The sequence below is a fragment of the Coffea arabica genome, chromosome 7e, assembly GCF_036785885.1.
Source record: "Coffea arabica cultivar ET-39 chromosome 7e, Coffea Arabica ET-39 HiFi, whole genome shotgun sequence".
Lineage (NCBI taxonomy): Eukaryota > Viridiplantae > Streptophyta > Magnoliopsida > Gentianales > Rubiaceae > Coffea > Coffea arabica.
In genome coordinates, this window is record NC_092323.1 from 16,379,490 (window position 1) to 16,401,618 (window position 22,129).

Here is a 22,129-nt window from a genome sequence, read left to right on the forward strand (position 1 = left end):
ACTCGATTCGATTCGACTCGTTTGCATCCCTAGTTGAAACAAAAGGGCAGTGATTCCAGAGTTCAACTAAAGGGGTTCTTAGAATTGACCCGTAAAAGTGAAGCACTTTTGGTAAATTTCAAATTCCACCACCAAAATTGTGATCATATCCATGATTCCATTCAGCAATCGTAGAGAGCCCCCCTTAACCTGCTTCGGTAACAAAATGCAGAACGAATATACAGTGTTTCTTGGGACGGATCAAATTGGGCCTGGCAAGTTTTTGGATCATGAATAGATATTCCGCCCCCTCCCTAAGATTGTTAGCTTAATCAAACAATTTATACAGTGAATCCCACTTTTTTTTTTTTTAATGCACATAGTGGAACCTTGACATGTGAACCACGTGGGAATAATATTATGGCCGCATCTCGAACCACTTTACTCCAAGTTACATCTCTTTAGTCAGAAACAAGATAGACAAAAAGGAAAAAAAAAGTGCAAAAGAGATAAGAATGAGAATCACTTAAACAGAGAGTAAGCATATTGTTAATTTCATATTTGGCCTAAGAATGTTTTATGCATCTATAAATGCAAGTATTAGTCGTAATACAATGACTGTATTAGTTTCACTTTCTCTGTTACAAAAGATTACGGCTAAAGGATGACGAAAACTTCAGGTTAGTCTGAAAAATGTATTTTTTTTCCCTGATTCCCTGCTCATTACAACATTTTATTGACTTATTGTTAGTACAAAAGCCATGCTGTTATCCATTTGTTCCTTTTTTCCCAATTTCATTCGAGTTGTAGGAAATAGCCAAAATGCAAAATCTTATAAGGCTCTCGATGATGATCCTTTTGCTCATAATTTTGAGCATTATATAGCAGCAGTTGTAATAGTCAATAAATGACTCTATTTTTTTTTCAAATAACCACTTTTAATATTCAAGTAATGAGCCATATTCATAAGCTTGATCTACGGTTTTGCACGTGATCATTGTAACATCAATAAAGTCAATTGGTATAAGTGACATCTTCAAATTATATTATCTAGATCCATTATAGTTTGACTTTCTCAACAATATGTCATAGACCATTATAGGTAACATTTTATCATTCAAATTCCCCTAATTGGACTTTGTGTGGTGGAGATAGAAGATGGAGGAAATCTTGAAAATGTGATAAGTCATGCGGATGAACAATGTTATTATGGTCTTTTGCGTTGTTATATTCACAAGTATTGGTTTAGTGTATATATAGTGTCTTTTACAATAATACTAGGCAATATGTTTAGACCCGAATCAATGGATGAATCAAATGAGCTTTTAGTTTGATTGAGTCAAAGATACAGTTTTTTATTCACTTCAGAATTAGAAAATCTGAATAATACTATGAAAAAAATTTCTAGTAAATAACTGGCCGATTCAACCATGTAAGCTGTTTTGACCAATTTGGACGGTTTTTGACGGGTTATTTATTTTTCATTGTACTCCGGTTTCCTTTTCAACCGGTCGAACCAGCCAAATGGGTACGATCTAGCACTGGTACTGGCAATTTTTGAGTCCCAATCCGTTACATTTTGAGCCATCAATATTGCTGCAAAGGAGCCTTCACTGTTAGTTTGATTTTGAGTCCAACGAGCAGTTGAAAGGACTATCAGTTAATCTCACAGCTCTTTCTGATTATGCATCTAAGCAGGAGATGATAGAATTGGTAGAGCAGCAATCGGAATTGTTCCCGAGGAGTTCACTGAGGAGAACTATGAGGAATGGAAAAGATGCTTGGAACATTATTTGGTTGGTCATGGCCTTTGGGGTGTTGTTTCTGGAGAGGAGAAAGATCCTATAAACGATGAGAGACAAGAATATGGAGAAGAAAAGAAACAAGAACATGAGGAATGGAAGAAGAAGAATGCATTGGCCTTGCATGCCATCCAACTTTCTTGTGGAACAGGCACATATGTTAAACTTAAGGAAGCTCACACTTCTGCGGTAGTTGCATGGAAGCATTTGGTGGAAAAACTAAGGCCCAAGAAAATATTTGCAAAAGGTGATTGTGAAGATGAAAGCAGCCGTGTTGAAGAAGAAGGTAACTCTCGATCATGTTGCTATGAAATGTTTACGGTTTCACATATAATTTTAGAAGTGAATTGAAGAAGTTTTCCTACAAAATATTCTCAGAAGGTGATCCTGAAGATGAAAGAAGCCGTGTTGAAGAAGAAGGTAACTCTCGATCATGTTGCTATGAAATGTTTACGGTTTCACATATAATTTTAGAAGTGAATTGAAGAAGTTTTCTCTCTTCGACAAATTTTAAGAACACTATGGTTCATTCGATAAGTATTTTCAATCATGTGGTATCGGAGCAAAGTTATGAATCAGCAATTGCAGGTTTTCTTTATTTTTTTGCTTATTCCATTTGATTAGTTTTCTTTTGCTCATTTAGCAAGCAATTCTTCACTAGGGAATTTTTCTGTACGTTACTTCAAATAAAACTCCAATTCATCTGTGCTAGCTCTGCTGTGCCAAACAATGGCGGAGACTTCAGAGTTGGGAGGCCTAATTTTCCAAAAGCTTAGAATATATCTTCCACATCTGGAAAGTCATTGCTTAATATCCAATGACAATATCATTGCTCTTTTTCTGTTTTTCTGGACTTCTTGAAATTTTTATACTCATTCAGATTTCTATTGTGCCTTCTACGAGCTCATTAATTATGATAGATGACCATATTAGAGATATTATTCGAAACATATTCTAATGTTTACAGGACCAAAAGAGTACCGTCGCTATAGGCCCTTGTACATAGCAATTGCAACAGGCGATTTTGATCGCACAAAAAGTCTCCTTGATGAAGATCCAGGCGCTGTTAGGGCCATAATTTCATCACATAGAGGAACTGCACTTCAATTTGCCATTGTAAATGGACACATGAAAATTGCAAAGGAACTGTTGAGGAGAATGGAACAAGCAGACTTGGAAATGGTTAATGACAATGGATGCACAGCTCTAACTTTTGCTGCAATCCGTGGTGTAACAAAGTTGGCAAAAAAAATCGTGAAAAAAAATGGCAGGCTTCTTATCAAGGAGAATGACGGACTTGATGGGCAGCTTCCTGTCATAGTGGCTGCTTTGTATGGTCAAAAGCATATGGTTGATTATCTATACTCGGAGACACCAAGAGAGTTATTTCGCCCAGAGGTGGGTGAGAATGGAGCTACACTGCTTAATTCCCTGATTACAGCAGAAATGTATGGTAAGATTGTGGATGTAAGAGGCAATATACCAATCTGCATCAAACCCTTCTTCAATATATGTGCCCCTAACCCCTTTCTGATTGCTACAGATGTTGCTTTAATGCTACTTCGACGATATCCAAAACTTGGTGTCGCCCCAGATCATAATGGTGACTATGCTCTCCAGTTACTGGCTCACAAGCCATCCGCATTTCCTAGTGGAACCAAACTTGTTTCCTGGAAAAGATGGATCTATTCATGTTAGTGTCCTTTTTCCAGTTCTACTTTACTTTTACATCAAATTCCAGGGTAAATGTTTTAATAATGATCACTGACTTGTATATAATGAAGAACAATATTATGCACTCTAATTCAGTGATAAGGAAAACAATCTAAGAATAATGACCATTGTGCATTTTTTTTCTTACTTTCTACGAATTTTAAGGGAAAATCGTTCAAAACGTCCCTCACATTTTGTAAAATGACTTTTTTCATCCCTTATTTTTAAAAGTGTAATTTTACGTCCCTTACAAATTCACATTGGTCAATTTTGCTCCCTACCTAGATTTTCGACTAATTTTTTGCCGGAATTCATGACGTGCCTTGCAGGTGATCATTTTTTATGGGCAAAATTATCAAATCAAAATTTATATAATGATTACATTTCACAAAATAAATTGTTTCGTCCCTCATACTTCACAAAATAAATTCTTGCATCCCTCACATTTCACAAAATGATTTTTTTTCATCCCTAATTGACCATGTGTACGAATAGTTTATTTTTTTAAATCCATGTATATATCTATTTGATTTCACCTGAATAATACGAATAACATGTAATATATCTTTATTTGATTTCACCTAAACACACTAATTGTAGTTATAAATATGCTATTCAATAGATATATGTAAGGGTTTAAATCTAACAATTTTTTTTAAACCCATATATATGTGTATATATATATATTCGATCTCACCATGTAAATCTATTCAATATTTGTAGCCTTTTCTATTTTGGTAATAATTCATTTATTGAATTGTGTAATAAAACTATCTAATTAATCGGTCCTAACTTGAATTCTATAGTCATATTAACAAATTGCAGTTTAAATCTAAAATTTTTACTCGCAACTTTAAGATCAACAATTGAATTTCTTACCTTGTGATTATCTTAAAATTTGAAAGTGTTAATCATTTACTTCGTTTTGTCATACTTTTCCTTTATTTATTTTTTCTACCCAAATTTAATTCGATATAAACACTTGAAAATGTTTAGGATTAATTATTTTTTTTAATTTTTGAATAAAAAGAAATGACATGAGTGAAAAACTAACAATTTTTTTTAAATCCCTGTATATATCTATTTTAATTTTACCTAAATAGTACGTTCAGGCGAAATCAAATAGAGATATATTGCATGCTATTCGTATTATTCAAGTGTAATCAAATAGATATATACATGAGTTTAAAAAAAAAGTTATTCGTACACATGATCAATAAAGGATGAAAAATTTATTTTGTAAAATATGAAGGATGAAAAAATTCATTTTGTAAAATGTAAGGGGCGAAACAATTCATTTTGTGAAATGTGAGCGACAAAAAATTTATTTTGTGAAATGTGAGGGACTATAGATTGGATTGTGTAAATTTTGATTTAACAAATTTGCCCTTAAAAATGATCATGTGCAAAGCACGTGGTGGATTATGACAAAAAACTAGTCGGAAACCTAAATAGGGACAAAAATTGACCAATATGAATTTATAAGGGACGTAAAAGTGCACTTTTAAAAGTGAGGGACGAAAAAAGTTATTTTACAAAATGTGAGGGATGTTTTGAACGATTTTCCCGAATTTTAATTGCCATATCAGTATGAAATTTGAATTTTGATTGTTATCTCCGTATAAAATCTTCCAATAACAAGAATACCAACATGCCGCATATAGTAATTGTGTACTAGTGTTGGAGAATGCCACTTATACTCTGTATTTATGTCCCAGGTCTAATGGAACATTCTCCATTGGGAAGTCCAACAGATTCTGCTAAAGATGATCAGACAACAAAAGCAAGCATGATTGGAGACCACAGCATTGAGATTACTGATGATGAAACGAATTTGACAGGAAATCGAGGCCTACAGATTACTAGCTTTGGTATGTCAAATATCAAATTTCGTCTTCCAAAATTCCTTCTGTTGTAAAACATTTTTGGGTTAGGAATCTTCTCCCTAGCTTTTCTTTTTTCTCTCAATTTTTGCTGTAGCTAGATGACAAAATGGAGTCCATTGTATTTCGCAACGGATCTTCTGTCTTACTCTCTGTTCTACTTTTTATTATATTGCTATTTTTTGTTTATAAATATCATATTTTAGTTCTTTTTTATTTTCTTAAGATTCAATAACTTGTCATCCCTGCAGCACGACCCATAAAATAGTATTAATCTTCTATATTATATTCTGATAGTGTATTCACTATCAATTTTGAATGAGTGATAACTTTGAATTCTGATAAACTTTGAATTTGAAATTCGACTTTTACACGTGTCATGAATCATATAAATATGAATTCAATGATGTGATAGTGTAAATACTGTCAGTGAAAAATTTCATATTTGAACTCTTTTACATACACTATCAAAAAATCTAAAAAGGAAAAGATTTACCCTATAAAATATATACACTTACATGCAAAATTATTCAGGCGATGCCTAATGAAGCCCCAAGCACGATTAAGTCGGCCTTTATGTTTAGATTCAAGCTATCATTAGACCAGTTAAAACTTAAGGCTTAATCCCAAATTTTTTGGACCGATGGAGCTGAGCTCAGACCGATCCGGCCCATTCACAGTCCTTTGTGTGTTTGAATAGGCCTATCAATAACTGGGAGAAGCCAGAGGAAAGTTCAAGTTTAATAGGATTAAGTCCAACATTTTGGAGCCTTTTTTAGTAGGAATAAAAGATTATTAAAATAAAAGAAGAAAAAAAAAATTTTTTTGAAAAAAAAAAAGATAGAAGATTATTAAAGATAAAAGATTATGTCCTTCTAAGGATAAGAACGAGGGATTTTTCATTCACATGTGTGCATAAATACGATTGCTAAACTTAAGGATTCTCATGGGTTTCACTTTTTTTAGGCAAAGCCATTGTTCTCAGCCACAAAAATTACCTTGGTAAGCAGGCAAAGCTGTAGTTCTTAGCCCTCCCTTACTTGATTGATCCGGATTCTTATGAGTTTCACCTTGATTTAGAAGAAAACAAGAGAAATTGAGAAAAGGTTTGAGAAAGAAGAAAAAAATGAAAGAAATTGGGGAAATTTTATAAATAGTTGTTAACTCTTTCATATCCTTGCCATCTTTCTCTGAGCTTTTCATTCTTTGTACATTCCAATAGGCATTATCCCTATCATATATCTGTTCACAAGTTCTGTTCTTTTTTTTCTGTACAACTCATTTGGCGCTTCATATGCACTAAGCAGGCATGCAAGTTTCTATCTCTGAAGACATATAATACTAGTTTCATGTCTGTTTAGTTGTGAAGAGGCTCTTTAGTCGAGTGTAACAATGTTTTAGATGCCCTTACGCTGTTGTGCAAGACTTCTGTTTTATTCCCTTTGACCTCACATTTGAAGCATTTATGATACTAATGGCTTTCCATCTCATTTAATTCATCCTATGTGTATCTGTTTTCTTGCAGTGCTGAAGGTTTTGCATGGACTCGGTTGGAGCATATTAAGTTGCCTCGGTTTGTGTCATGACAGGAAATTGATTCATAAAGATGCCATTGAACTCCTGAAGCTCATATTTGAGGAAATCCGGGAATTGAGCATGAAAGACCTTGAAAAGATGGATATCATGAAAATTTTATACGATGCGATTGAGCAAGGAATCATTGAGTTCGTTGATAAAAGTTTCAGATATAAGACCGCAATCATATATAAAAGAGACGGAAAGGGCAGAACAATTTTTTCACATGCAATTCTGCTTCGCCAAGAGAAAATTTATAGCTTTTTAAATGCCTTGGAAGCAAGAAAGAGCATACTAGCACGTAGGCGTGATTTCTTCGGCAACAATTTGCTACATTTAGCAGCCAAGCTGTCTCCATTGTCTCAACTTGACAAGATTTCTGGAGCAGCTCTTCAAATGCAAAGGGAAATACAATGGTATAAGGTGAGCAATTTAATTCAAAGTCAATTCGTAGTCATACATTTTTGTTTTCATGTCTCATGAAACTACAAGAATTTTGGCTTTATGCGGCATCAGAATAATGCCGCGAAAAATCAACATACAGGCTACAGCTACAAAAAAAGGTTTTTGCGGTAGATTTGTGGCATTATTCTGATATGTTGCCTAAACTCATGCCCCATAAGAAATACGACAGTCGCTTTTATGATGCTGCAAAAAATGTATGTGGCACAATTTTAATGCTGCAAATGTACTTGTGGCAGGCATCTAATAGCGGCATTTATAGGTGTCGTAAGAACAGCCAAACTATCTCTATGTTGCAACTCATGTCACTGCGTCATGAAATAGAGACATAACAGCAGCAAGATTCTTTATTTACTTGTATTGTCCTAGTGAGAGACTCGTCCTGACGTGAATTAGTTTGCAGGAAGTTGAGAGTATTGTACAACCAAGGATGAAGGAACAACGTAATGCCTATAATAAAACACCTTCTGAACTCTTTACTGAAGAGCATAAGGTGCTGGCTAAGGAGGGAGAAAGATGGATGAAAAATACGGCAGGATCAAGTATGATTGTGGGAACTCTCATCGCTGCAGTCATGTTTACAACAGCTTTCACAGTTCCAGGTGGTAATGATAGTAAAACAGGGCTCCCTGTCATGCTAGAAACTCAATCAAAAGCATTTTTGATTTTTATGGCATCAAATGCACTGTCGCTGTTCACTTCTTCGACATCAATTCTAATGTTCTTGGGGATTCTCACCGCACGTTATGCAGAAGGAGATTTTCTCAAGTCCTTGCCCACAAAGCTAATATTTGGAATCACGTGCTTGTTCGTCTCGATAGTAACCATGATGGCATCATTTGGTACTGCTCTCTATCTGATGCTGATCAAACAAGTAGCTTGGATTTCCTACCCAATCATAGCTTTCTCTGTTATTCCAATAGCTCTTTACTCATTGTTGCAATTCCCTCTTCTGGTTGAGATGATCAGTCGCACTTACGGACATGGCATCTTCCAAAAACCTAAAAAGAAGCTCTATAGTTTTGCAACCGACACTACTACCAGCATCTGATCTCCATTCTGCTGCGTATCATGACATTCTGTATTTCACTTCCAGTAGTTTGCTTCAAGAAGTTGTTTTTTAAGTAAATAATCCTTCAGTGTAATGTTTTAAATAGATCTTGTAGGCAACATCTAGTTGTTTTGACTCTCTTGTTTTGTTTCCAGCTTGTGCTGGAATTCTACAGATTCCTTTGATTCTGTGGATTCCTTGTGCTGTCAATAAATCATGCCTATGGATCGCTTTTGATTGTTTGCCACATCAAATACTACTACCTAATATTTAGTGTTGACTCCATTTTAATTGCCTTTGCCGGGTTCTCTTATTCACTAGTAATGGATCACGTGCTTTGCACGTTTAGATTTTTTTTCTTAAAATTTTTAGAAAATTATTTGTTTTTGAAGGAATAAAGGTAATTGAGATAAAAAAAAATGTGATATTTATTATTTATATTATTTTGTATTTTTTTCTGAACTTAATTTGCCATAAGTAACCAACACAATTGCACAACCAATAAAGCATTATTTGTCCCCAAGAACATTTTTATTTTGTAATCATATCAATCTTTTTATCTTTCTATTAAATTTGGATAACCTAAATGTTCTCTTTTATGTATTTTCAGATAAAATTTTTAACTTTTTGAATAATTTATTGTTCCCCTTTAAGTCATTTTATTTTTAATTATTAGTTTTAGTATTTTTTCTAATTATTTTTCTTTTTTTTTACTATTAGTGGATTGTAAAATGATCTATAGTGCTATTGTAATTATAATAGTATTTAAATATTTTGAAATTCCATTGTTCGAGTTTAACTAGCTTAACTTTGAAGAGAAATATTTTGATTTGGTTATTTGTATTTCTCATTGATGATATACTTTATGATTATAGAGTTTATATGATTAAAGATTGTAAGATGCTAAGATTATTTATTATATAATAGCCATATTGAACTTGGATATATTTTTAATCACCTTTAAAGTACTCTTTGAAATTGGATATGTTATAGAAAAGAATATATTTTTTGTTTAGTTCACCTTAACTTAAAGGGATGTTTCACTTTTGTAACTATTATTATTACGATTGACATTGATATATATAATATTCATTAATAATAGTTTAATGCTGCTAATTATTACAAGAATACCATTGATAAAGTTTCGACATTGCTAGTTTAAAGGCCTGTATCATTTAAGTTTCAACATTGTCTCTGCTATGTTTCGGGCCTGGTTGCTATCCGTTCCAGGGTCCACTAAAGTTCATATTCGGATGGCAATGCCTGTAATCATTTGCTGGTTCTTGTGGAAAGCCCGGAACCATGCATACTTTCAAAACAGTCGAGTGCCTGGTAGGCGGATTATTATGCAAGTCGATGGTTTTCTGCATCAGCTAGGCATTGCTGGAATTCTTCGCCAACAATATTTTCGTGGGGAGGCAGATTGTAGGTTCAGAGACTACGCTCCTCTGAGACGAATGAGGGCTTGCTGTGCGGTAATTTATGGGACAAAGCCTCCCTCAACTATGTTAAACTCAACACAGATGCTAGTGTGCACGATGGAAAGGCCTTTGGAGGCGGGATTCTGAGGAGTCATGAGGGCACTTTGATAGCTGCTTTTTACAAAGAATTTGGCGATGTTGATGTCCTGGAAGCGGAGGGATTGTCTTTGCTTTATGGTCTCCAACTTTGTGCTCAGCGAGAGGTTGGCAACCTGCTGGTCGAAGTTGACTCAAAAACATTGGTGACCGTCGTTAATCACCTGCTATAGGTCGGTGGCCGTTGTGTAATTACATTCGTCAGATCCGGTGGCACCTGCTCTCGTTGTCACTTGTCAGCATCACTTACTCATGTGTTTCGGGAAGCAAATTCAGTGGCAGGTGCGCTAGCCAGCTTGCAACGCAATACGGTCGGCAACTTCCAGATAGAGTCCGATCCCTACTATATATGGACTGTAGTTCCTTTCCTTTTGTGCGTAGTAGGGTTACCACAAGATAGCACCACTAGTCTATTGTTTTAGGCCTGCTATGGGCCCCTAAAGTTTTGTAATTTTTATAATTTAAATAAAGTGGGGTTGGTATCCCTTCCCCATGCAAAAAAAAAAAAAAAAGTTCATTAGAATTTAATTTTTGTTACAATTTAAATAAATAAATTCCTAACATAAAACTCTTTGTCTACCATCGTATTCTATCTCCTACTCTATTTTGTGTTAAAATTTCTTACTCGATACTAATCTACGTATACTAAAAAGGTGCTCTTAAGACTTAATTTACTTGTATCCAAAAAATAAAAAGACTTATGGTATTTTTTAAGAAACTCATATTTATTATATTTGTTTCATGTTTGAAGTACTCTTTAAACTTAGGTATTTTGTAAATAAAATTTGTTCTTCTTTTTTTGGGTAAATAAAAATGTAAGGAATCTTTGATTTTATAATTGCTAGCATGTTTGATATTATTTATTAATGACATGCAATACAATTTGTCCATTTATTAGAGAGGAGTATAATTTTGGTATCACAAAAACTAATATTGTTTTCTGCTTACACTATTAAGTATTATCCACTAAGATTATATTCATCATATTTTTTATAATTTATAATTAAAATTTGTTCTTTTTTCGATTTAATTCACCATAACACAAGGGAATGTTTTCTATTCTTGCAAATATTGGCATAATTGATATTAATTACTGATGAAATCAATGAATTTGTTTTTTTTGGGTTTAATTGAGAACAACTCAAGGAATATGTCTTTGTAACTGTTAGCATAATTCTTATTAATTATTGTGGAAATGTAATGCAATTTGTCTATTTGTTGGTGTTGAGGGCAATTTTGGTATCACAAAATCTAAAATCAATTTTTGCTTATACTCTTGCACATAAAGACTGATGATACTTTTTATAGGGTAATAGATAATAGATAGGTAGATAGATAGATAGACAGATTATATAGTGTTAGCAAATGCAGCTAAGATGGGATTCCTCGGCATCATTGTTAGGTTGTGCTATGAGGATAAACCTTGAATCAAATCTAACATAGTGCTCTTGATATGAGTAAATGATATAGTTGTAGGTATTATAATCGTATTCTTTTGGGTAATGTCTAAAATATCTTTCACTTATTTGATAACAGAAATAACTCGACAAAATCCAAAGTGATTATGGTGTTCTCTTTAATTAATTGATAACCCTTCACTTTTTGATTTACAAGAATTTAGTGAAGTCCTAAATCATTTTAATGTTCCTTATCAATAATTGTTTACTATACTTATGATGAGGATGTCAAACCACGTTATATCAAGGAAAAACTGAAAATCTTTTGTGTTTCTTTCTTTCTTTCATGTTTTTAGAGACAACAAGCAATGACAATATGAAATATTTTTCGAATGTTTTGAGAAGCAAACAAGTAACAAGAAAATAAGAGTAACTTGGTTATTTTCAGATTTTACTTCCAAAAAATGATTTCAGATTTCACACCAACAATACTTTATATTAACAGCTCCCATTATTGCAGCTAACTCAAACATCTGGTCAACAAATGCTACAGAAGAAAATGAGTCGTGTAGTTACACTTGAGGGGTGGTTTCCAACAGATTCTTCATCTCTAATGCATTGGTGATGTCTTAAATACAACTTAATCACTGTTTTTAATCATTCCACTCCTTGAGGAGTTCACTTGCTTGTGTGGAAGTTCAGAAGGGAGAAAAGTCTGCATTTACACTTCCAACATGGGTCCCTATGATTCTTGACTTCCCACGCATTCATAGCCTCTTAATCGTGCTTCAATTACTGAATTTAATCAGTCCCACTATTGGCAGAATCTCAATTGCTCAACCCAGCATCTCCAGCACTTTGCAATTCACCAAACTCTCTCTCTATCTTTATTGCACACTTAACAGATCCGAAACACAAGCACCATTTAAGAATATAACCATCATCTCATAAAGGTTACCATCGTAAACTCAGGTTGCAATGAGCATGCCAGGTTTGTACAATGAGTTGCATCACTTGTATTATACTTTTACTATCCCTAAAGTGCCCCTAAAAATGTCAGATGAAAATCACCTAACAGTTACGCAACAACTCCTTTTTATATGTATATAGCATTCCTTTTGTAACATCTCAAGGTAAACTACAGCTTCTGGTGGAATCCCTACATGTCCTCCTAATTGTAAACATTTTAAAGTTTCATTTGTTAAATTTTTCCCATGTTAAAAATTTCTATAGAAACTTTTATCTGCCTAGGAACCCTCGTTGAGCCGAAAAAACTTAGTAATAACATATATTTAATAGCCTTTGCCATTATTTCATCAGTTCATTATCACTTTTTCTTTGGGGCATCGGAGGGACTTGAAGCCTTAGAAAAGAGAAGGACCCGAACAATGGAAGACTAAGTAAATTGAGTGACTTCTGAGTCACCTGACTATTATCCTTATCAACTAAGCTAATTTTAGGATGCGGAGTACCTTTTACCATAATATGTGTTGAATGCCCTTGTCATATTTTTTTTTTTTCAAATTTAACTCAGAATTTTTTGGACTTTTCTTCTTGGCAAGTTCTTGTGGAAGGAAATTACATGGTATCACCTCCTTTATCGAAAATTTCAAATTAAGAATATTAATATTAAATATACAAGGTAACAGGTGAATTTTTCAGTTCAATGTAAACAATCAAGATGATGAGCACTACAAAGCTTGCCTTTGTTATGAAACAATTAAATAAGAATGAATGTCCATTAAAGTTTCCCATGTCTATTGAATTCTCCCAAGGATAAAATTGAATTCCTCCAAGGATAAAAGAGTTAGTATAGATGACGGTTTGATTTTCCTATACAATTAATTTATAACATCTCTTATATTTAGAGGTTAATCTTTTCAGTTTTATTTAGTGTTCTCTATAAATAGAGGTGATTGAACATCTCTTTGTAGGCCTTGATCGTTTTGAGTTAATAGAAGAAAGAATAGTTCTCTACTTTTATCAGCTTCTCTCTATTTCATTTTACCCCACATCTTGTTATTTTATTAGTTTTACAACACGTTATCAGCACGAGCTTTTATTTCTGAGCAAAAGTGAATCACAAGGCTCTGTCGAGATTCTACCAATATCGAATCAACGATTGGGTATTTTCTCGAACAACTTTTGACTACATATTGAGGTAAATTTCTAACTTATAAATCTATTTCAATTTCTTATGGCTAATCTTACAAAACAAGAATTCGTACCTCTTGATATTTCTGGAAAAAATTATTTATCATGGGTATTGGATGTTGAAATTCATCTTGAGGCAATTGGTCTTGGTAATATTATTGTTGAAAAAAATAAATCCTCAAACCAAGACTGACAGGTGCCGAACCTGTGCAATAATAAATACCTGCTTAAATAAAATATAATTTCTGTAGATAGTGATAAGCAGGGTCGAATCCACAGGGACTGGGGATAATTTATTTCTTTTAGAGTCCGAAGTATGGGGGGTTTTTTGAAAATGAGAGTAACTAAATTACTTGAAATAAATTAAAATAAAATAAAATAACTACAACTCAAATAACTAATTATCACAATAAAAATAATAATGGACGAACTCTAGCCAAGAGACAACTTCGGAGATGGTTCACTTAATTCGATCACAGATGCAAGGATTATTCCAGTTACTATCTGATAAATTAGTTATAGTTGTCATACACGCGATAAACAACCAACTCTTCCTCAATTTGTCGATAGCCAAGGTACGACCGTTGACTATTTCTCTAATCAGGAAACAACCCTAGGTACGACCATAGAAGTTCAATTCCCTAATTGCATGAATAATTAGAAGAGCCTAATTCTAACCAATCAACACGTTACGAGGGTCTCTTTAAGTTAGCCTGTCTATCTCCCTGACACAAACCCAATCATGCCAGTTGCCACTAGTTTAGAATAATTAAACAATTACGGATTTAACTACCCTAATTGGCTTCAGGTTATTGAATTAATCTAGAATCCGGGCCATGGATAATCGAATAATAAAACAACCATATGAACATAAAGCAGAAGATAGACGAATACCAGTGAATAATGGAAATAAATAAAAACTAATTCGATCTCACAAATTTAGTAGAACCAAATCCTCCGTTGTTCTTGACTAGACAAACTTAGCCACGCCTCATGAGAAAATCTCCAAGTAATTTCACTGAGGTCCAGGCCATCAAAAGAGCCAAGAAAAGAAAACTAAAACTATGCTAAAAGCCTAAGCTAAAACTATTGATTCCCTAACCTCCTGTACGTTTGTCCTCTTAAAAAGCCAAAAGGAAATGGCACAACCCAATCTAGTCCGTGGTCCCCGCCGAAAACAAGAGTCCCAAACCGAATTCTTCTCTACTTTCCGTTTGGTAGGAGGACTCCTACTACAAGTCAACTCCCCATAGTAAGAACTACCCATCAGTAACCGAAAATGGAGTTCCCTTGTAACACTATGTGGGCCCAACTTGTAAATCCGCTGGAGGCTTAACGTGTGGAGGATTTTTCTCAGTAAAATTTCCCTTTTAGCACTGGTCAACTCCACTTCCTGTAGATAGGTCCAAATACCAAAAATAAGTATATATCAACAATTTAAAACATTATTTGGCAAGGATAAAGGGAAAAATTAATAATAAAATTACTAACAATTAACACTCTATCAATTCCCCCCACACCTAAATCATGCTTGCCCTCAAGCATGAGAACAGCAATTGAACACCAAAATTTTGACAATGGCTATCGCTCCAACTACCGTATTGCCAAGATACCCAGAAAAACATATATCACGCATCACAGTTAAGATCCAAGAAAGACCACTCCGGTTAGCTTCCCAACCACCAACTCCTCCAATTTAAAGCAAACTAATCTAAGAAAAAGGAATGATTGCTCACATTTATCAGTAAATGGTCCAGCTATTAACCAAAATCTCGACATTAAAATCATAAACCGGCAAGCTGACTTATTCACATACTAACACAATCTTTACTTCACTTCTTTTTCCTTTTTTTTTTCTTTTTTTTTTTTTTGAATAACAAAAGACTTAGTCTATAGCCCTTAGAGCCTTTTGACGCGAACTCCAACATTTGCCAGATGGAGGAGCCCGGTTACTCAGCTCCAATTGCTACGGGACCACGCACTCATAGCAACTACTACCTTTTGACGCGAAAATCAACACTTTAGGTGAAGATCCCTGGTTACTCAGTAGTAACCACTAGCGGAGTACAGTCAACTCTTATTTACAACCATATAGCATGATATCTAAAAGCAACACAAGAATAACAGCAGCCAGCCTCAAATTTCCAGACATGGAGAACTAAAATTAATAATTGGACCAATTCACATGAAAAATGCCAACAATCATTCCCTATGCCTAGAAAAGTTAACCAAATATTGAAAAAGTTAAGCAATTATTGATATTCACCAAAAAGATGTTCCTGAACTCAATCACATCAACTTGATACCTTTTTATTAATAAACTTGGCAATAGCAGAATTAGAGACAACAATCCAGCATCAAACTTGGTATTCATATGAAGACTGACCACTAAAAAGAAAGAAAAGGAAATAAACGAAAAATAGAACAAATAACAAAAATAAAGGAAAACATGTAAAAACTAAAAATTAGAAATACTAGCTGTACCACAGCTGTCCCCCCCACACCTATGTCCGACATTGCCCTCGATGGAGGTAATATAGCAGTTAAAGCGAAGAGAAAAATGAAACTTCCCTCTCAAGCGGCTACGGGATAGGCGGGAACGGGGGAGTGAAGCAGACATGGTGGAAGTACGCGGCCAGGTTCTTAGAGATTGGAGCCATCTGGTTGGCGATATGCATTACTTGCTCATCCGCGTTGTGAACCTGATCTCGGAAGTGGCGCCACTTAGCATCAGAGGCCATCGGTGGGAGAGTCCACTTAGCAAATTCAAAACAATAACAATTTAATAGCCACCGGTGCCTCCCTCGTAGACAACCCAATCAACAAAATGCACAACCTAGGCACCTAGAGACTATACAAATATCCCAACAATACAGCAATTTCAATCAATACTCACTGGTGGCCCCAATTCAGTCAGATGTAGAAACAAAGTAGTCCGAGATTACCAACACAACCAGTACCATTGGTGCACATAAGACGAATAAATTATAAGCCAAACACCACAACCAGTACCACTGGTGCACATGTAGAAAAGAAGTAAATCACACGGCCAAACCAAACAATAAAATGCACACCTAAGGCACCCAAAGGCCGCAAAGGTACCCCAATGAACTAAGTAATTGAGATGAACAAGACAAAATATTCCCACACAAGGCAATTAGAGGCAACCCACTTCAATAAGCAAATGCAAAGTCACATTCATATCCCAATTCAGCAAACGGACGCAGAAAAAGGACAGGTGCCGAACCTGTGCAATAATAAATACCTGCTTAAATAAAATATAATTTCTGTAGATAGTGATAAGTAGGGTCGAATCCACAAGGATTGGAGATAATTTATTTCTTTTAGAGTTCGAAGTATGGGGGGCTTTTTGAAAATGAGAGTAACTAAATTACTTGAAATAAATTAAAATAAAATAAAATAACTACAACTCAAATAACTAATTATCACAATAAAAATAATAATGGACGAACTCTAACCAAGAGACAAATTCGGAGATGGTTCACTTAATTCGATCACAGATGCAAGGATTATTCCAGTTACTATCTGATAAATTAGTTATAGTTGTCATACACGCGATAAACAACCAACTCTTCCTCAATTTGTCGATAGCCAAGGTACGACCGTTGACTATTTCTCTAATCAGGAAACAACCCTAGGTACGACCATAGAAGTTCAATTCCCTAATTGCATGAATAATTAGAAGAGCCTAATTCTAACCAATCAACACGTTACGAGGGTCTCTTTAAGTTAGTCTGTCTATCTCCCTGACACAAACCCAATCATGCCAGTTGCCACTAGTTTAGAATAATTAAACAATTACGGATTTAACTACCATAATTGGCTTCAGGTTATTGAATTAATCTAGAATCCGGGCCATGGATAATCGAATAATAAAACAACCATATGAACATAAAGCAGAAGATAGACGAATACCAGTGAATAATGGAAATAAATAAAAACTAATTCGATCTCACAAATTTAGTAGAACCAAATCCTCCGTTGTTCTTGACTAGACAAACTTAGCCACGCCTCATGAGAAAATCTCCAAGTAATTTCACTGAGGTCCAGACCATCAAAAGAGCCAAGAAAAGAAAACTAAAACTATGCTAAAAGCCTAAGCTAAAACTATTGATTCCCTAACCTCCTGTACGTTTGTCCTCTTAAAAAGCCAAGAGGAAATGGCACAACCCAATCTAGTCCGTGGTCCCCGCCGAAAACAAGAGTCCCAAACCGAATTCTTCTCTACTTTCCGTTTGGTAGGAGGACTCCTACTACAAGTCAACTCCCCATAGCAAGAACTACCCATCAGTAACCGAAAATGGAGTTCCCTTGTAACACTATGTGGGCCCAACTTGTAAATCCGCTGGAGGCTTAACGTGTGGAGGATTTTTCTCAGTAAAATTTCCCTTTTAGCACTGGTCAACTCCACTTCCTGTAGATAGGTCCAAATACCAAAAATAAGTATATATCAACAATTTAAAACATTATTTGGCAAAGATAAAGGGAAAAATTAATAATAAAATTACTAACAATTAACACCCTATCAAAGACCGTGCCAAGGTTATGATTTTCCTTCATCATCATTTAGATGAAGGATTAAAAATAGAGTATCTTACTATTAAAAATTCTCTTGTCCTTTGGAGAGATTTGAAAGAAAGAAATATTCGACCACATGAAGTTGGTTGTTCTTTCAAAAGCCCGATATGATTGGCTTCACTTACGGCTACAAGATTTTAAATCTGTCAATGAATATAATTCAACTATGTTCAGAATTACTTTTCAATTATCATTATGTGGTGAAAAAGTCACCGATGAAGATATGTTAGAAAAAATATTTTCTACCTTTCATGTCTCTAACATGCTTCTGCAGCAGCAATATTGAGAGAAGAGATTTAAAAAATATTCTAAACTCATTGCATCTCTTTTCTTGGCTGAACAAAATAATGAATTATTGCTGAAAAACCATGAGTCCCGACCAACTGGTACAAGTCCATTCCCTGAAGCGAATGCGACTCAATTTCAAAATTTTGGTCGAGATCGTGGACGTGACCGTGGAGGAAGCCGTGGCCATGGACGTGATCGTAGTAGATTAGTGCCCCGTGAAAATTATAACCGTGGCAAACAACAAAATATTCCCCAAAAGAGGAATAATAACTACGATCAGAAAAATGGAAAAAAGAAAATTTATGAAGAAAAATGCTATCGGTGTGACATGAAAGGTCATTGATCCCATACCTGTCGTACGGCTGACCACCTTGTTGACCTTTATCAAGCATCTTTGAAAAAGAAAGACAAAAATGTCGAGATAAATTTTATCGACCAAAAGAATGATTATGATGATAGGGATGATGTTGATATGACACACCTCGATGTAATTGATTTCTTTGAGCATCCTGAAGATATCGACATACTTCTCAGCTTTTAGCTTCCACTACTTGTAATTTTTGTACTTTTTCCTTTTTAAATTTAGTTATGTGAATAATGTACTTTTTTGGTTTTTGCATGTGAAAATATTGAGTTTTTATGAGAACCATCTCCAAGTTGTGGAAATTGCGTAGCTGTATGATCAAGTTGTGTAAATTGATTTTAATATCTTCCATTGGCATTTTGTGTATTGCATAGTTGCATGATCAAATTGTGGAAAAGTTTACTTGCATACCATCTCCAAGGATCTAGCACATTTAATACTTTAACTTTGGTGAGAACACGAGTTACCAATCAAGATACTTTAGGTTACCTGTAAGAATCTTTTCATCTCTCGACTTTGGCAGCTACTATATCAAAAAAAAATGAAAAATGAAAGTTCCTTGTTTGTGTAATGTGTTGAAAAATACAAGGGGTAACAAATTTTGCATTAGACTGTTAGTAACCAAAAGTGAAGATGTTTGTTGAATCTGTCATGTCCTTGTTGGCATCATTCAAGGCCCTTGATTTGTTTTTAACTTGGTGTTACAATAGTAAACTAATTTCGGTGGATTATATCTTACTTTCTTTTTTTTATAATACTTGGCAGGTTTTCACCAGTTTCTTTCGAAAGCTGCTCATTACAGTTCTTGGATGAGTGCGAATGGCAGAAAGTTTTTGTTTTTGGTTGAGTTAAAATATCTATTTATTGGAATCATGGAAGTTCAAGCTCATGTTTCGAGATTCTATAAGACTAATTTTTCTATTTATTATGAATTCCTTGACTATGAACAAATGTCAAAATTTACACTGTTAGACAAATTGTAAATGCAACTTTTTATGGTTTAAAATCTTTTACAATTGCAACAATATTTTTTCCCTTTTGTTTGTTAGTTTATAATATTTCTTCATTTTTTTTGAAACATATGATTGATATTACTCGATATCTCACACGTACTTTGCATGGAAAGATGCATATGTTCTATATTAGACCTTCTAGATTTGGATCCATCTGATATGCAGCCTATGAGATAATAACTTCATACTCTATGGATGAGACTTTTTGATATTGACCCACTCGAAGTTATGAACTCGTACCTCTCCAATTCTTGGATCTAGACGAAGAATCAAATTGATTTGCGGAACTCTTGACCCCTCTAAATCACGAAGTTATGACCTAACAATATTTCTTAACCCGCAACTTAATAATATAGCGAACCAAAACTGTTTGTAGAGGAACGTCACAACTATGGTGTATACTTGATTGATAAGTTCGATTTGAATCTTTTCAAGAAAACTCTTTAAGTATTCAAGAAAGGCTCTTTTGGACAAGAAAAAGATGATAAAACTCACGTTTATTATTGGAAAAATCTGATTATTAACGATGGAAAAATTAGGTTATTTATAGCCTTATATGCTTCAAAACCCATTGTGATTTGTGATCACTTATTTGGCTAAGAAACCAACTAAGATTCAACCCTCTTTGAAGACTAATTTGGCCGAATATTACTAAATAATTAAACCATTAAAACAGCAATTAGATTGACAATTAAAATCTTAACTAATGCTACTAATTAAATGACATTAACTAACTAACAAACCAACTATCTAAGTAGTTTGCTTCTCTTCATGTGCGACCAGCAAAGTGACACATGGAAGCTCTTCAAGTTGAAAGGCTTCAATAGTCCTTGTGTCATCACCAACTCGATCTTGAATTGCGCAAACAAGTGCTTGTAGTGAATCTCTAAGTTTTCTTGCACGAGCTCTTGTAATCGGACCACTTGAAACTTGTACAATTTAATCACTTGAAACTTGATCAGGTTTGAACCCTTTGGACCTTTCATCACTCTTATTATCAACAATATGAACTTAAACATTCTGAACATTCACAATTGAGATTATAATCATTCTACTTTGCTATTAGATGATGGTTAGACTTTGATCTGTTTTGTCCTATATGTATTATGAACAATTCGCTGTGTATTTCTACAATCTATATCTATTATGCATATTGTTGTTTTTCAATGACGTGTCTTTCCATTTCTCGATCCTTAATTATGTTTCAGGCATTATATAAACAGGGCATAACTGGGCATGTAAATTTTAAAATTGTTCACCCTGCACTTGCGCGGTGATCCCCTCCTAGTTTCTTATAATGGTTCAATCAGTGGTAAGCATATAATTTAAACATTTTATTACAATGACACTCAACTTGGTTTGGGAGATTGTGAATTCCTAGTTTTGGTCTTTGATTTGTTTTTTGGGACTTGAAAGGATTTGGATTGGGATTGTTTGTGGTGGCTGATGAGGTGGGTAGAAGCAATGATAATTAGTAGTAGCAATTAGCAAAAGAGAAATCCGGGGACAATATTATCACTGGAGGATTTTAGTTTTTTTGGAACATTTCTTAAAATTGCACCAACCATCAGAAAATGAAGGGAAAATTAGATAATTTTCCAGTAAAGGATTTTCATTGAAAATGTTTTCTTGGGAAAAATATTCTACATTGAAACAATAGACCCTTAGTCTACCACATTTTCGTGCTCATTTGTTTTCGTTTTCATGTCTTATGAAACTCTAAGAATTTTTGGCTTTACGTGTCATCCAAATATGCTGTGAAAAATCAACATACTACTGCAAAAAGTTTTGCAATAGAGTTGTAGCATTTTTCTGATATGTTGCCTAAACTCCTGCGACATAAGAAATACGACAATGTTAGGACTGGTCCAAGAATAAACAAACTAAAGTTAGAGCAACATAGGCGGTATAACCGACCATATAATACTTAGACGGTAGACACCAGCCATATAATATTTAGGCGGTAAAACCGACCATATAAAAAGGTTGTGGCACTCCAATAAAGATAAATAACAAAGCAAAATAAAAGGCACAGAAATTTATATGGTTCGATCAAATTGACCTACGTCCACGGGTGGAAGATGAGCAAATCTTTCACTATGAAGAAGATATACAAAAGCCTTAGAAAAGTGGTTCCTAAACCCAAAAGGTACCTAATACTAAAACACAAGAGAGCCCAAAATATTCGTACTACAAAAGGGCTTAATAACCAAGTAAGATTCAAATAACTCACTAATACTCTCTTGATTTGGTGTACTTAATCCTATCATAG

General features: G+C 34.4%; 1 protein-coding gene across 1 annotated transcript; it reads left to right on the forward strand.

The window, feature by feature from the left end:
- The first annotated feature begins 643 nt into the window (after positions 1 to 643).
- Positions 644 to 8,704, forward strand: LOC113698565 (uncharacterized). Its single transcript, XM_072060031.1, has 8 exons — positions 644 to 659; positions 1,678 to 2,067; positions 2,160 to 2,201; positions 2,749 to 3,234; positions 3,325 to 3,474; positions 5,213 to 5,365; positions 6,903 to 7,375; positions 7,818 to 8,704. Exons 1-8 carry the CDS (start codon positions 644 to 646, stop codon positions 8,463 to 8,465), a joined length of 2,358 nt encoding a protein of 785 aa, XP_071916132.1. The 3' UTR covers positions 8,466 to 8,704.
- The last annotated feature ends 13,425 nt before the right edge of the window (positions 8,705 to 22,129 follow it).

Bases quoted from the DNA above. Each gene is read 5' to 3' on its own strand.
- LOC113698565 (XM_072060031.1), top strand. The intron at 2,202-2,748 runs GTAACTCTCGAT...TAATGTTTACAG, and splicing joins AAGCCGTGTTGAAGAAGAAG to GACCAAAAGAGTACCGTCGC. The intron at 5,366-6,902 runs GTATGTCAAATA...GTTTTCTTGCAG, and splicing joins CCTACAGATTACTAGCTTTG to TGCTGAAGGTTTTGCATGGA.